Source organism: Camelus dromedarius, chromosome 6 (genome assembly GCF_036321535.1).
Source record: "Camelus dromedarius isolate mCamDro1 chromosome 6, mCamDro1.pat, whole genome shotgun sequence".
Lineage (NCBI taxonomy): Eukaryota > Metazoa > Chordata > Mammalia > Artiodactyla > Camelidae > Camelus > Camelus dromedarius.
Window position 1 is genome coordinate 76,500,910 of NC_087441.1, and position 13,368 is coordinate 76,514,277.

The 13,368-nt window shown below is 39.0% G+C and overlaps 1 protein-coding gene across 49 annotated transcripts in view; it reads left to right on the forward strand.

Moving 5' to 3' along the window:
• Positions 1-13,368, forward strand: part of RIMS1 (regulating synaptic membrane exocytosis 1) — a 450,375-nt gene that overhangs the window by 333,295 nt on the left and 103,712 nt on the right. For 20 of the 49 annotated variants that reach the window (XM_064486984.1, XM_064486986.1, XM_064486992.1 and 17 more), the window contains one exon: positions 10,907-11,019. In XM_064486984.1, coding sequence (XP_064343054.1) covers positions 10,907-11,019 — 113 coding nt within the window. Of the gene's footprint in view, positions 1-3,267; positions 3,340-9,627; positions 9,811-10,906; positions 11,020-13,368 lie in introns of all 49 variants that reach the window. The other 29 variants (XM_064486964.1, XM_064486968.1, XM_064486969.1 and 26 more) reach the window with 2 other exon arrangements.

Sequence of the window (13,368 nt, forward strand, 5' to 3'; positions counted from 1 at the left end):
ATTTATGTAATAAAACAAAAACTGAAAATATTAATTAATACTGAAATGGAATTAGCAAGTCTGAGAGGTGGTAGTGTTTTTCTTGCCACTTTGCAGATGGGAAAAACTGAGGCACAGAGAGGTTAAGTAACTTAACTGAAATCACCCAGCTAGTCAGAAGCAGAATGGAGCTCAAGCCTACACTGGCTCTAGAATCCATGCTGTTAGCCACTGTGTTCCAGTGTCATTTTTGCCAAAGATATAATGCATTCAACAGTATTGAGATTATGGACTCTGAGTTTGTCTCATAGGTTAACATGTAAGGACTGTGTGAGTTGGAGCAAATTACTTAACCTCTCTAAGCCTCAATCTCCTTGCTGTTAAAAAGGATGAAAGAGTAGGACCTTCCTCATTGGATGGGTGAAATTCGATGAGATAATGCAGCAAGTTCTTAGTACATGCTAGATATTTGTGTCATAATGGCTGTCATCGTGACCATCATCAGTTCCTGTGATAATCAGTCTACTGTATGAATCCATTAAGTTTTAGGGATGAGAAGAGGGAGAGTTGAAGGTTTTATAGAAGAAATAACATCTCTGTTGGGTCTAGACAGATGACTAGAAATTACAAGGGGTCGGAGAGAAGCAGACACATTCTAAAAGATGTCTGTCAGCCTTTCATCATGCAGAGGTGGCACACTGGCACCAAGACCCGCCAGATTCCACACACCCCTTGCCCTCCACCCTCAGACTCTAGTCCTCTGCCTCTGCTCTCTCCACACTTTCCTTTCTGGTCTGCTTCCTGTCGCCTGAACCTCCCCAAGCATCCTACTGGAACCTGCAGCCTGCGCCTGTCCCCCACACCCTGGCCCTCCCCTACATTTCTGAGCCTCCTTGTCCCAGTTTACTTACTGCTATTGTCGTTAACATTTATCACCTTCTGACATGTTGTATGCTTTGCTTGGTTGAGGGTTTTTGGTCGTTTGTGCTTATTGTTTGCCTTCTACCAGTAAAATACAAATGGCTCGAAGGCAGAAATCTTGGTCTGTTTTTTTCACAGACATAGTCCAAGCACCAGAACAGACAGATACATGCTCAACAGATACATGCGAAATGAACAAGTGAATGAATGAGTGAAAACCCTCTGTGACAGTGAGTTTCATGAATTGGCCTGACTCTGAGTTCTCCTTTGGCTCTTGCTTTTCTGAAGATGAGAAAAAGGATCTGGGTTCTCCCAGTCTCTAAGCATACTTGGGGCCAAGCATAAATTTCTGCAAACGACAGACTACTTTTTATTTGGAGCTCACATCCCTCCTGGGCCTGCAGACTTTCTTCCTCTGCCCCTCTCCTCCCCTCCCTGGGGCTCCTTCTACTCCCTAGATGCCTTCCTTCCCTTTGCTTCAGGAATTTTTGTCCCCTCCCAACAACCATCCCCCGCTGACTGCAGGCTTGTGCTAAATCCTCTTCTGCTCTTTCCCACCCTGTGGTCCTCTGTCCCAGCCATGCAGTCAACAAAGTAAATGAGAACTATCCCCCGTAGCATCTGAGAGAGGCTCTCCTAGTGCTCCCGGGCCTGTGCCAGATGCCCTGGTCTCTTCCCTTCCTGAACAAGGGTGCATCCAGAGGGTGTGCGTCAGAATCAACCTCCTTCATTCTCTTTGCTGGACAGAAACAGCTCAGGAGCCAGACACACTGACATTCTGATCCCAGCTCTGCCACTTGCTGACTGTGTGGCCCTGCCCTGAGCCCGTGTCCTCATCTGTGAAATGAAGGTGGCACCTTCTGAAAGGATCCTTGGGAAGCGAAAATAAGGCAATGCCTCCCTCAGTCCCCGGCACAGGGTTTTCTTGAATATCCTGTTTTCTGACCAGGAAAGGGAAGTGATGAAGGAGAGACAGCCCCCTCCACTGTCCCTTCAATTTTTTCACCTCCTCCAGAGTGAGATGTCAGAGTAACAAAAGACTGAAAAACACAAAGCGGAAGCCGGATTTTAAACCCAGATTCCGAGTTTGAGGGTCAGAATAGTGTGAGCTTACTTTTCAGCAACTGTGAGAGAGACAGGGAGGGAGAAGCATCCCCAGAATTGCCCTGTGAGGGTGGACTTTGTACTTTCATCCACATCTCTGTGCTGCACGGGACTGCACTCTCAGAATATGTAACATTAATAACTAAGAAGAATGAAGATGAGAGACTAGATCTTAAAAGTTCTCATCACAGGGAAAAACAGTTCCTAAGTTGTGAGGTGATAGATGTTGCCTGGGCTTACTGGGGTGACAACTTTCCAATATATGTAAATATTGAATCATTATGTTGTACACCTGAAATTAATGTACTGTTGTGTGTCAATAACATCTCAAAAAAAAAAAAAAAACACAGTTTTCTCCTTAACATTGTTGGAAGGAAGCGGTATCAGAAAAGAAAAATAAGGATGAATTGTAGATAATCAATTATTGAGATAAAAATATATTAATTTTTATGGTTTCTCTTTTTTTGAGTGTGACTTTCTTGATCACAAAATTTTTAAATTTATTTCAAATAGATAATAGTCCAGACACATTTTAGGTTAAATAGGCATATGTAAGCAACCTTGGGGAAGTAAACTCTATGTATAAACATTATTTCTATGGGAAAATGCATTTCAAGTTTTGAATATTCAATGCACATGCGTACTTCTAGAATGTGGAATAAGTTGGGAACTTAATTCTTTGATTTGTGATCTATGATTAGCTTTTTAAAATGCTGCAAAAGTACCTTTATGATAATTTTTTAAAATAATTTGAACAGTTGATTTTTAAATACTTTTATTTATGTCCAACACATTTTACTATAGCCTTTTTCTTCTCTTCATAATTTTATGGGAGAAAAAAAGAACAAAAAACAAAGGGAAAACTCTTTGGAGCACCCAGTTTCAGCCTGTAAAAGTGGAGGACACGTCACCCGTTTGTGGTCTTCACCACCTCACCCATGACTGTCATCACATTTACCATCACCGTGTTTCACCAGTTTGATCATCAAGTTTGTCTACTCCTCAGGGGAGGCACAGTGGTCAGCGGGAGTCACCGTGAAATCACAAGTGTAGACTCACTTGTCTAGACTGACGGGATGTCAGCTTCTTGTGCCTCCTGGTCTTCCACACAGCATCAGTCCTGAGTTTTATTTTAATTTTATTTGAAAATAGTCGGTAAAAATAGTTGCCATTTTTCACATCTATTGCTTTTTATCATTGTATGAGATGACTGTAGCTTTATTCATCATATATTTTGTATTTCTTTAACATTTCATCCCACAGGCACTCCAGAAAGTCTGAAAGATCTAGCATCCAAAAACAGACTAGGAAAGGCACTGCCTCTGATGCAGAAAGGTAGGCTTGCTGTCGTGCCGTGCCGCATCTTCCGTTTCACTAACACATTCTGGGGCGCCTGCACTCTCATTTTATGTGATCCGTGCTTAAACACAAATGGTGATGTTTAAAGACGTTCATGTAAATGAATCTCCTATTTGGGAGTAGCCTCATTCAAAAAAAAAAAAAAATAGGTACTTTGAAGGCAGCCCTGAAGTCCTAGGGCTTAAGAAAAGTCTCATCCGTTTCTTCTAATCATAGTTTTGTCTACGAAGAGGATTAAATTCAGTGCACTCCTATATATATATATTAAGACATTAAAACTTCGTTTCTGAGGTGACTGAAACGTTACCAATGAATATCTGGCCTGAAATATGCAAATATTTTGAGTGTCTGTTATTTACCTGAATAACACCATCTTCTTAAAAACCTCTTTTCTGCAAATGGATAATCTAAGAGTCCACTTGTATATTATAATCAAAGATATTTGTTGAGTTAATGTAGATCTTTTGTCTGCAGTTCATTCAGCTCTACAAATTTTTGAAATACATTTAGGTGCAAGATACTGATAGGTTTTTTCACATAGCTGTTAAAAAACTGTTAAAAAAAAAAAAAAGCACCAAAAATCCAATTAACATACGTTCACTCATCCAACAAGTATTGAGAGTAGGCGGGGTGACATGGATGGAAGTGAATGTGTGCATCCAGTTGTCATAGCTGCTACAGAGGTGCACACAAGGTACAGTGAGAATGCAGGGGACAAGTGGGCTGCAGAGGAGATTGGGAAATAGTTCCTAAACAGGTAACACAAGCTAATGCAGCCGTATGAAAGGACATGAGTATGAAAGGACATGAAGAACAGAGTGGTCTATGAGAAAGGAACAATAGGAAAAAATACTGAGGCTTGAAACATCCCCTTGAGTTTGGAGAAACCATACCTACTTTGGGAGGGAGAACAGGATTCAGGAGATGGGAGAGAGGGCTGAAAACAGACCTGGAGGAATTCTTGGAGGTTGGGTTACATATGACCTTGCAGGCCAGGCCATAGAACTTCACCTTACTTTATTCATCTGTGAGACATTGACAGGCTTTAAATGTGGGAGGGTGATGGTTGGTTTTGAGTTCCAAAATTACACGTCACTTTAACCGCAGTTTGGAAGGTGGATTGAAAAAGCCAGGGGTAGATGCCAGGCTGTCACAATAGGTTTGGTCGAGATGGAATCTGCACAACTTAGTGATTTGCTCAATTAACAGCTATGTGCCCAGCTGTGTGTTAAGTTGAAGGAATAAAATAGTAAGCAGCAAAATTGGAAAGCTTCCCAGAGGATGTTGCCTCCGAATTGAGGTCAGAAAAATCAGTAAGAATTAGTCACCTCAAGGGCTGTGGGTAAAGAGGGATGGAATTTGTTTCTGGCTAATGGTCTACGGAGATACTGATCCTTTAGGGAACCTAACTTATGATGAAACAAGGGTCCTGGGAACTAAAAAACCTGTTAAGTAGAAATTCAGTTTTACAAAAATGTTGGGCTCTGGGGAAGAAAGTGGAGCACAGAGTCATAGCTGTTCAGATAGACAGACGGATAACTGATAGATAGACAGACGGATGGACAACAGACAGGTAGATAGGTAGACAGATGAACAGACAGATGAACAGATAGACATATAGACAGAAATGTAAATAGATAGGCAGATAGATAGTAGATAGACATGGACATACAGATATACAGATGACAGATGGACAGACAGACATGGATGGACAGATAAACATAGACAGATGGACATATAGATTGGTAGTTAGATAGACAGGTAGATGGATAGGTAGATAAATATGTAGATAGACAGGTAGACAGATAAGTAGATAGACAGATAGATAGATGGACAAACAGGAAGAATTTAATGAAACAATACTAATACGTAAACAGTATGCTTACCTATTCTTTTCTTTACTGTCAACACAGCTAATTGCAGTCTCTCTACCAGCATTTAAATGATCTGAGCTCCTTTAGACAGTCTTCAGTCTTCAGCCATCATTTACAGCCCCCATCATATGCACTCACAATTTCAATTGTTTTGACAAGATTGAAATTTTTCCTTAAAGTTTCATATTCTCTACAGTGCATTCTGGCTTCCTTACATTTCACAGTTACTAGTTGAGTGACAACTATGTGCAGTTGTGTATTTAGGATGTATCAATGAACAAATTTTTTTGACAATAGGATACCATTGTACAAAATGTTATCTATGTTTCTAGAGTCAACTGAAGGTGTTTAACTCCAGATATTTGAGCATTTTCCTCTGCAGCCTGAAAATGTTTGTAGATAAACACGAATCCTCCCTCCAATAAGAACAGCAAGGATTTGATTGCCTTCCAGTCTCAAGTGTTTGCTGCTTAAGGACCATATTCATCTTACTCTTTTATTACTTCCTCTGCTTGTAGATTTTAATATAGAAAACTGAAACCTTTTAGGTGTGTGGATTTACTTGATTATAATTAAATCTCTACATTGATTTTTATTAGAGTATAAACTGCATGCCTAGCTTTTAAGTGAGTTGTTGAATAGCTAATTATAAAGGAAGAATTGGCCTGCATTTTCTAGGTTTACATTACTCTCATTTCTTTAGAAGAGACCTTGAGTTGACATATAACTACAGGTCAATTGAGGTCACAGTATGAAAGTTTTGGACACTGAGTCTTGGCCTGTGGGAATTAACAACTTCCCCAGAGGAATCACATCCCACAGTCATACCTTGGCTTCTAGCAAAAGTTGCCGTGTAATTATCATAAATGTAAAGGCCTTTAGTTGGCCTCACAAAATTTGACCTTTTGAGGCATAGCCTTGTACAAAAATATTTTGAAAGATATGGTGACCAATTCTGGACAGAAGAAAGGCAGGACTGACTTCTGAATTTGGTATCCAGCCATTGAAAGCAGACTTCAGACCCTCTGAGGAAGCCCCCAGTAAATAAGAGTGAGACTTTTCACCCTCGCGTGAATTCAGCTCGCCTTGCTGCATCCTCCTCTGGTAACTTTCTTGTGGAACCCGCACACTGCGTCCTACCTGGGGATGTCTTGTCAGGACTAGTATTTAGAATTGCTTCAGTATGCATCCTACATTGCACAGCTGCTATCGGAAATGGTCCACGTAGCCCTGAAGTGGCCATGACTGGGGGAACCATCTTGGACACTTGGCCTTAAATACCACATGCATGTCTACCCTTTAACAAGTAATTTTTTTTTTTAACCCAGACCTATAATTTTAAGCCGCAATAGAAGCAATTTACCACAAGTCGACTTGCATCAACAGAAATGTCTAAGGTTTTGGTGGGAAATGTGTTTTACTTAAGTTAAAGTCAAAACACGAGTCTCAGGTGAAGAGAGTAAGTGTGGATTGAACTCAGTGGGAAATCTTTAAATCTTTAAATATGAGTTTGGAGATGGTGAACTAAAGTCAGATATAGGTTTGAATTGCAATTTTGTTCTAGAAACGTCCTTATTTTTGTTTAAAAATATAATATGTACGGACACAAAAGCAAAGTAGATATTCATTAAATACCAATTTCCGTATTTTTGGTTCCTATAAATTATCAAGAGACAATTCTTTTGAATCTTGTCAAACGATTTGATACCTGGACATATACTTGCATTTTGTTTTACAAGAGTTAACAGCACATCCAGGGGTGTGAGATGACATGGGAGCAAATCCTATCTCAAAGGTGGAAGGGGAGCCAGTGTTGGAGGTGATAAACCTGCTTGGGTCCAGCCTTTGTCATTTTTGTCCTTTGCAAGTCATTCTGTGACCCCCGGTTTTTCCCTCTGAAACGGGGAGTCGTAACACTTCTCAGAGCTGTTGTGAGCATGCAAAGAGAGGACGGAAGTGCTTACGTCTGGGGCACGTACACCGCCACGCACGGGGTCACGCGTGCGCACTAGTCCCGGCTCCGTACTGATGCTCCTTAAGAAGGGGCTTACGCTGTCACCCTCCTTTATCCCGCATCCCTCCCCGTCCCATCCTCTAATGCGGCGGTCCTTCATCTCTTTCCCTCTGACACCCCGTTTCACCTGAAAGCCTGCGTTCTCTCACCATTGCACTCCTGCCCCTCAGACTTTCTTGATCAGTCCTCCTTCCCTCTTGCCTAAAACAAATTATTTACTCTGCTCCATCACTCTTCCTCCAAATCCTTGCACGTCTCTCTCCCTCCTGGTTCTGCATTTCCCTCTCCTCCGGTTCCCTCCCTGTGACTCAGCCTTGCCGCCACCCACCTCGCTTGTCCTCAGGCAGTGGCTCCTGTGCCCTGCTCCTTTGGTCTGCTCTTTCTTTTTTACTAGTTTCTGTAATAGTTTTTTTTTTTTTTATAGTTTTTAAATAGTTTTTTTATAGTTTTCTTTTTTATTTTGGCCTGCGCTTTTTTTTTTAATAGTTTGGTGGCAGAAACCATTCTGGTATGCAGGGACTTTTAGTTCATGTCAGACGAAAAACAGACCTGGTGCTAAATGATTAACCTCTAATAGAACCCGTCGTTCTCAGGCCCTGCAAGCTCAGGGCTCGGGCTGTGAGATCGCTAAGTGACTTAGCCTCCATCTGTGCAACATTCATCTAGAAAGCCGCGTGTTGGCCTCGAAATTGCATCTTATATTTTTGCCATTTAGTTTGGTACCACGTAAAGCCAACCTAAATATTCCATTTCAAGTCATGTTTAAGAAGTCCTTTTAAGTGCTTATGAACTGCATTCAGGAATGAAACCAGGTTTTAGTGAAATTGGCAATATCTGTGAAATTTCTCAGTCCTCGGGTGAAAACGGTATTATTCGATTTTCAAGCCATGTCTTTTGAGCAAAGAGTGTGTTGAAATTTATTCTTATAATAATGCCTTTGAAAGAATAACAGATGAAAATTCATTCTTTATCACTGGAAGGGACTCCATCCCACAGTCCTTCCTGCATAAATTAATTCTGTAGAACTGAGTTAACGTGAAAGATCAACCCAAGATGAATGAACAGTTTTGATATGTATTGTCAGCGCTGTCTTCTTTTAATCTGGAAATCGAAGGGACAGTCCAGGTGGCAGAATCTGCCTTGGGGTCTGACAGAGCATTAACCCCGAGTTCAGGGATTTAAATGCACATTGAGGACCTAAGCTGTACCTTTTTGGCTCTAAAACCTGGTATCTTACCATTTTATTGCTTGGAAATAAAGGAGATACCCTGTGTCAAAATAATCAGAGCTGTGAACGTCACTCACTTAGCGGAAAAACTGTCAATCTGAACGCAAGTTGAGCAGAGCACCTACTAATTAACATACTTCCTGTGACTGATGAGTCTTCCCTAGTCTCACACCCTTTAAACTGCTTAATTAACTTTACAGCATTGTTTTCAAAAGGATGAAGTGTTATTTCATGGCTCCTGTCACTGTAAAAAATAATACAGATTAGGTATTTTAAATACACGTTTTATTTAAAATACATACTGAAAATGATGAAAAAAGCAAAAACGTGTATCTGTTTTAAATACATATATATATGTATACATATATATATATGTATACATATATATATTCACATATAAATATTAGTTTTTAATTCTCAATCCTTAACTCCGAATTGGCTTCATAATAATTTTGAATTCTGTATTAAGATAACTGTCCATGCATGGACAAATATTCTTTCAGATACTTTTAGACCTTAGAGGACATGTTTTTACCCATATATCAGCCACCTGCATTTAGTCGGTTCAAAAATGAAGCATTCCCCATCTTGTTATATCATTTTAATTTGTTTATCTAATTAAATTAACCTCAGAAGACATCTTCCTTTAGCTACCTGTTTGGAAGAGACTTCCTTATTGCAGAGTAAATTTATGAACACTGTAAAAATACATGCAGAGTTCCCCCAGGGCACTGTTTCTTGCAGGCAAGTGCTTGGAGTATCCTGGGGTTCATTATTCTGATTGTGCTCACGCATTCAATCGAGATAACTTTCCTGAGGTCTTGTTCTCTGTGCAGCTGTGTTCTAGGCACTAGAGATACAGCTCAGTCAGAGACAAGAGACAGAAGTCTCTGCAACTTAAAAGAGGTTCATTACGCTGGGGGGGCTCTACATGTGCCCTCTCGAAACCACACGGCATGCCCCTCTGCGAGAACTCATCAGTTTGGTTTGAATTCCATTTCAGTAACCGTGTGATGGGTTTTCTTCTGGGTTTTAAAATCACTGTCTTGTTAAGAGTAACCAGATTTTCCTTGGACAAAATGTGTTGGGGTATCAAAAGTTAATGTGAACCTGCTGACTGAGGATCTTTTCTGACCCTAATGTTTTAGGGTTCTCCCACCATGTCTTTCTAGAAGGGGATACGCAGCCCCAAGAGCGACTGATCAGCCAGTCCTTAGGGGAAGGCATCCCGCTCGCTCCAGGTCGAGTGAGCACCCTAGTGTCAGAACACTGTGTTCTACCTACCACCTTGCCCCCGGAGGGTCGGCGCCACCTTCTCCGCTTCTGACAAGGTCGTTATTCAGTGTCCAGCCCAGCATCCGTGTCCTGCCTCCGGGTGTCGGTGTGGTGTTGTACCTTCCTGAGCACACGACGCTTTCACTCATTACGACACCATAACTCTTAACCCTTTCTTTGTGACACTTAAACCTCTCCCACCTCCTCTCTTACCTGCATCTCTCTTCACTGTGCTGGTGGTATTCTCTAGTTCCTGCCAATTAGCTACCATTGAAAATTAAATTTGGCTGTGTTATGTCCTTCCATCTGTTTGTGGCATATTCATATATACATATATATTTTTTAATTATGTGAAATTCTTTATAAGAAATTACCTGGAATTAAATGTGTATTTGCTTTAAAAAAGTGTTGTAAGAGGAATTAGAAACAAAATGCTTTTCATCTTTGTTCAATAAACTCTTAGTGTTTTAGAGTTCTTAGGTAAAAAAAAAAAAAAAAAATTGAATGCCAGCAGATGGAGGTCAGCTGATTCCTGTATAGTAGTAATGTATCTCCACACTTCTTAAATTTGTTTTTACAATTTTGATCTTTGCACCAGTATATTTCATAGTATGTGCCCATGGTTATTTTTTAAAAATATCTTTCACGGTTTTTCCTATTTAAAAATAAAGTACAAGTGAATGATAATTTATAAAAGTCTGCAGCTAGAACTATTGTTATCACTGATAAATAATTCTAGCTATAAATACAGATTTAATAGTTGCAATTTAGGCAACAGCCTTTCTTAAATAATTTACCCATGTTGTGATAACTCAGAGGCTGTAAGTAGATATTTTGGGTTGAGCCTACCAAAAGGAGATAACTTAACAGAAAGCCACAGCTTTGTGGAAAGTTAATGTAAAGAATTGAGTTTGTTTCTGCCCCATTCAGGAATTCATTCTGCAGAAATACGTGTAGCAGACAGTCCCGTCTCTTTTAGCCCTTTTTTGTAATATTCCTTTTACACGTAAGAAGTATTTGATTTTGCTTCCAAAGGCCCATTTAGGGGTTTTATGTCTGTCTTAATAGTAACAGATAGAAGGAAAAGATTTTTGTTGGGTCCTCTTGGGATTTCATCATTTCATTTGCCCTGCTTTGTTTTTTCCCCTGCAGAATGCACCGTCAAGGAAGCCCAGCCCAGTCTCCGCCCGCAGACACAGCCTTCAGCAGTCGCAGGGGAAGGCAGCTCCCACAAGTGCCCGTGAGAAGTGGCAGTATAGAACAAGGTATCCCATAAAGAGAGATCTTTGCCAAAGTCTTGGATTTGAGAGCCACCACTTTTTATACCTTTTTATTAAAAGAGTAGTGTTTTCATTTTATATCTAGTTTGATGAATCCTAGGAATTCAAGATTCTTAGAATTTTATTCCCAGCACCTAATTATAACAGTTCACGGTATATACCCTGTTTCTACTGAGGGAGTGAATGAAGGTTGATTCAAAGAACAGATTGAGCCCTGGGGATACTTTTTCCAAAGGTACAAAGAAAGAAAATAAAATTTAAAAACCTTCAGGTACAACATGGTATTTTATGTGTTAAAAGAAGACTTATTTAACCTTGTTTTAAAAATATTTTCAAATGAAATGCTTGATTATATTAAAGGCTTTGCTAGTATTTTTATTTTAACTCATCTGCAATATCTTGTACTTTTTATACAGGTTTGATGATGAAAAATGACTTAGAGCACACATTTTACTGTTTTTTTTTTTTAACAGTTAAAGTCACTTAAAATTTCCCTGATTTTAAGCATATACACATTATGTTTTATTCTCCTAGAAAAAAAGAGGGCACTGGATTTGGGGGGTGTGGAGGGAAAGAGTGTTTTGCTAGTGGAAATTAAATGCACTAAATTACCTAGGTAGATGATTTAAATACTGGCTTAAATGGATCACTGTTTTCTTCATGTAACCCAAGGTGCTATCCCATTTCTCAGTAGGTGAAATGACTTGTTATCAGTATATGTTATCACATAAATCTTACCAGAGATTTGTTAAGCAGTCTGCTGAAATGCTGTTTAATTTGGGGTTATAATATAAATGCGGCGGACTTATATTTGGATTGAAAATCTCCATCCCTATGAAACAACTGAAAGGTTAACATTTTGAATATTTTTTCCAACAGTGTTGGTTGTTGCTGATGTAAACCTTGTATATTCCCTTCTATACTGAGGGCATTGGGTATGTGTGTTTTACTCACTGGAAGTGCTTTACTGAATGTATCACAGAAATGTGAAGGGTCTAAGAAGATAAATACATCGTTTCAAAGACTGATACAGCAGAGTTTGTCAGAGAGTACTTGGTTATAGAAAAATTAGTGTAGGTTTAAAGAAGTATCAACTTACTGATAGAAAAATGCTGCTCCAATAACTCTGGATTTGTATTACTTTTTAAAATCATACATCCCATTGATATATCTTGCTTTAATATTCTGGGTTATTATAAGGGTCTTCATTTAGTTAATCAGGAAAATATGAGGCTATGTGAAACTCTGACTTTCTTTTCTAAAATAGCAATTAATTCATTGAAATTCTCTATTCATGTGTTTAACAAACTTTTTCTCTGGGAACATTTTGAGAAGATAATTCATAATAAATGTTTTTAAAACTGTAATCAGTAAGAGCTTAGAGGAAATTATTTTAAAATATACTTTAAAAATGAAATTTGGTGTTTATTGAAATTACCCATTCATGAACTCCTGTTGCACAACTAAAACAACAGATTCTCGTGTTTAGCTGCAAACATAGTATCCTTGGTCATATTTCGCTAAAGATTGATAACCAAAAAGTCATGTGTTCCTAAAATTCTTTGCATTTCCTCCAGCTGCTAAAGCACTTCAGGCTCATAAGCATAAAAGGCACTGCCTATAATTCTCATGCAGTGAGATTACACTTTTATTATTCTGTGGAAATAAGAATTGCTTCTACAGAATCAGATGGGTTGGATTTTGGATTTTGGTTTTTCAAAAGCTCATGTTCTATTGTTAATATCAATCAGCATTACTGTCTGTGATATTCGTACTCACGGTTGTCTTTCAGAGAAATCATCAATTTGTAAGGATTGAATTGAGGTGGGAAGACAGGAATGACTGAGGATGGAATTGGTGGAGTTATTTTGATATTTAATATCACAAATACATTAGGAAACGCTTGTTACTTGAGGTTCCTGAACTTTCTGATCTTGACTTATACAGATACAACATACATGTATTATTGTACCTACATATTAAAAAAAAAGTTGACAACATACATGTATTGTTATATCTACATATTCGTCTATAATTGAAATGCATCCGGTTGGCTGTATGATGTTACTATGTGATTTGGGACGTTTGATAAAGGATGATGCTGTCTGCCGTCATCTTATTATGAATCTATTTCAAACTGAAAAGTTCATCTGACATCTTTGTGTGTCCTCAAATATGTTTAAAAGTAAGCTTCTAATTTGATTAATGGACTAGACAGAATTTAGCTTTAAGATTGATTTCAGTGGTGTTCTTAGGACTATAGCATCATGTCGTTTTTTTCCTTTGATATCTGAGATTGTATTTTCTTTTGATACGTTAAAATTTACTTCTGTC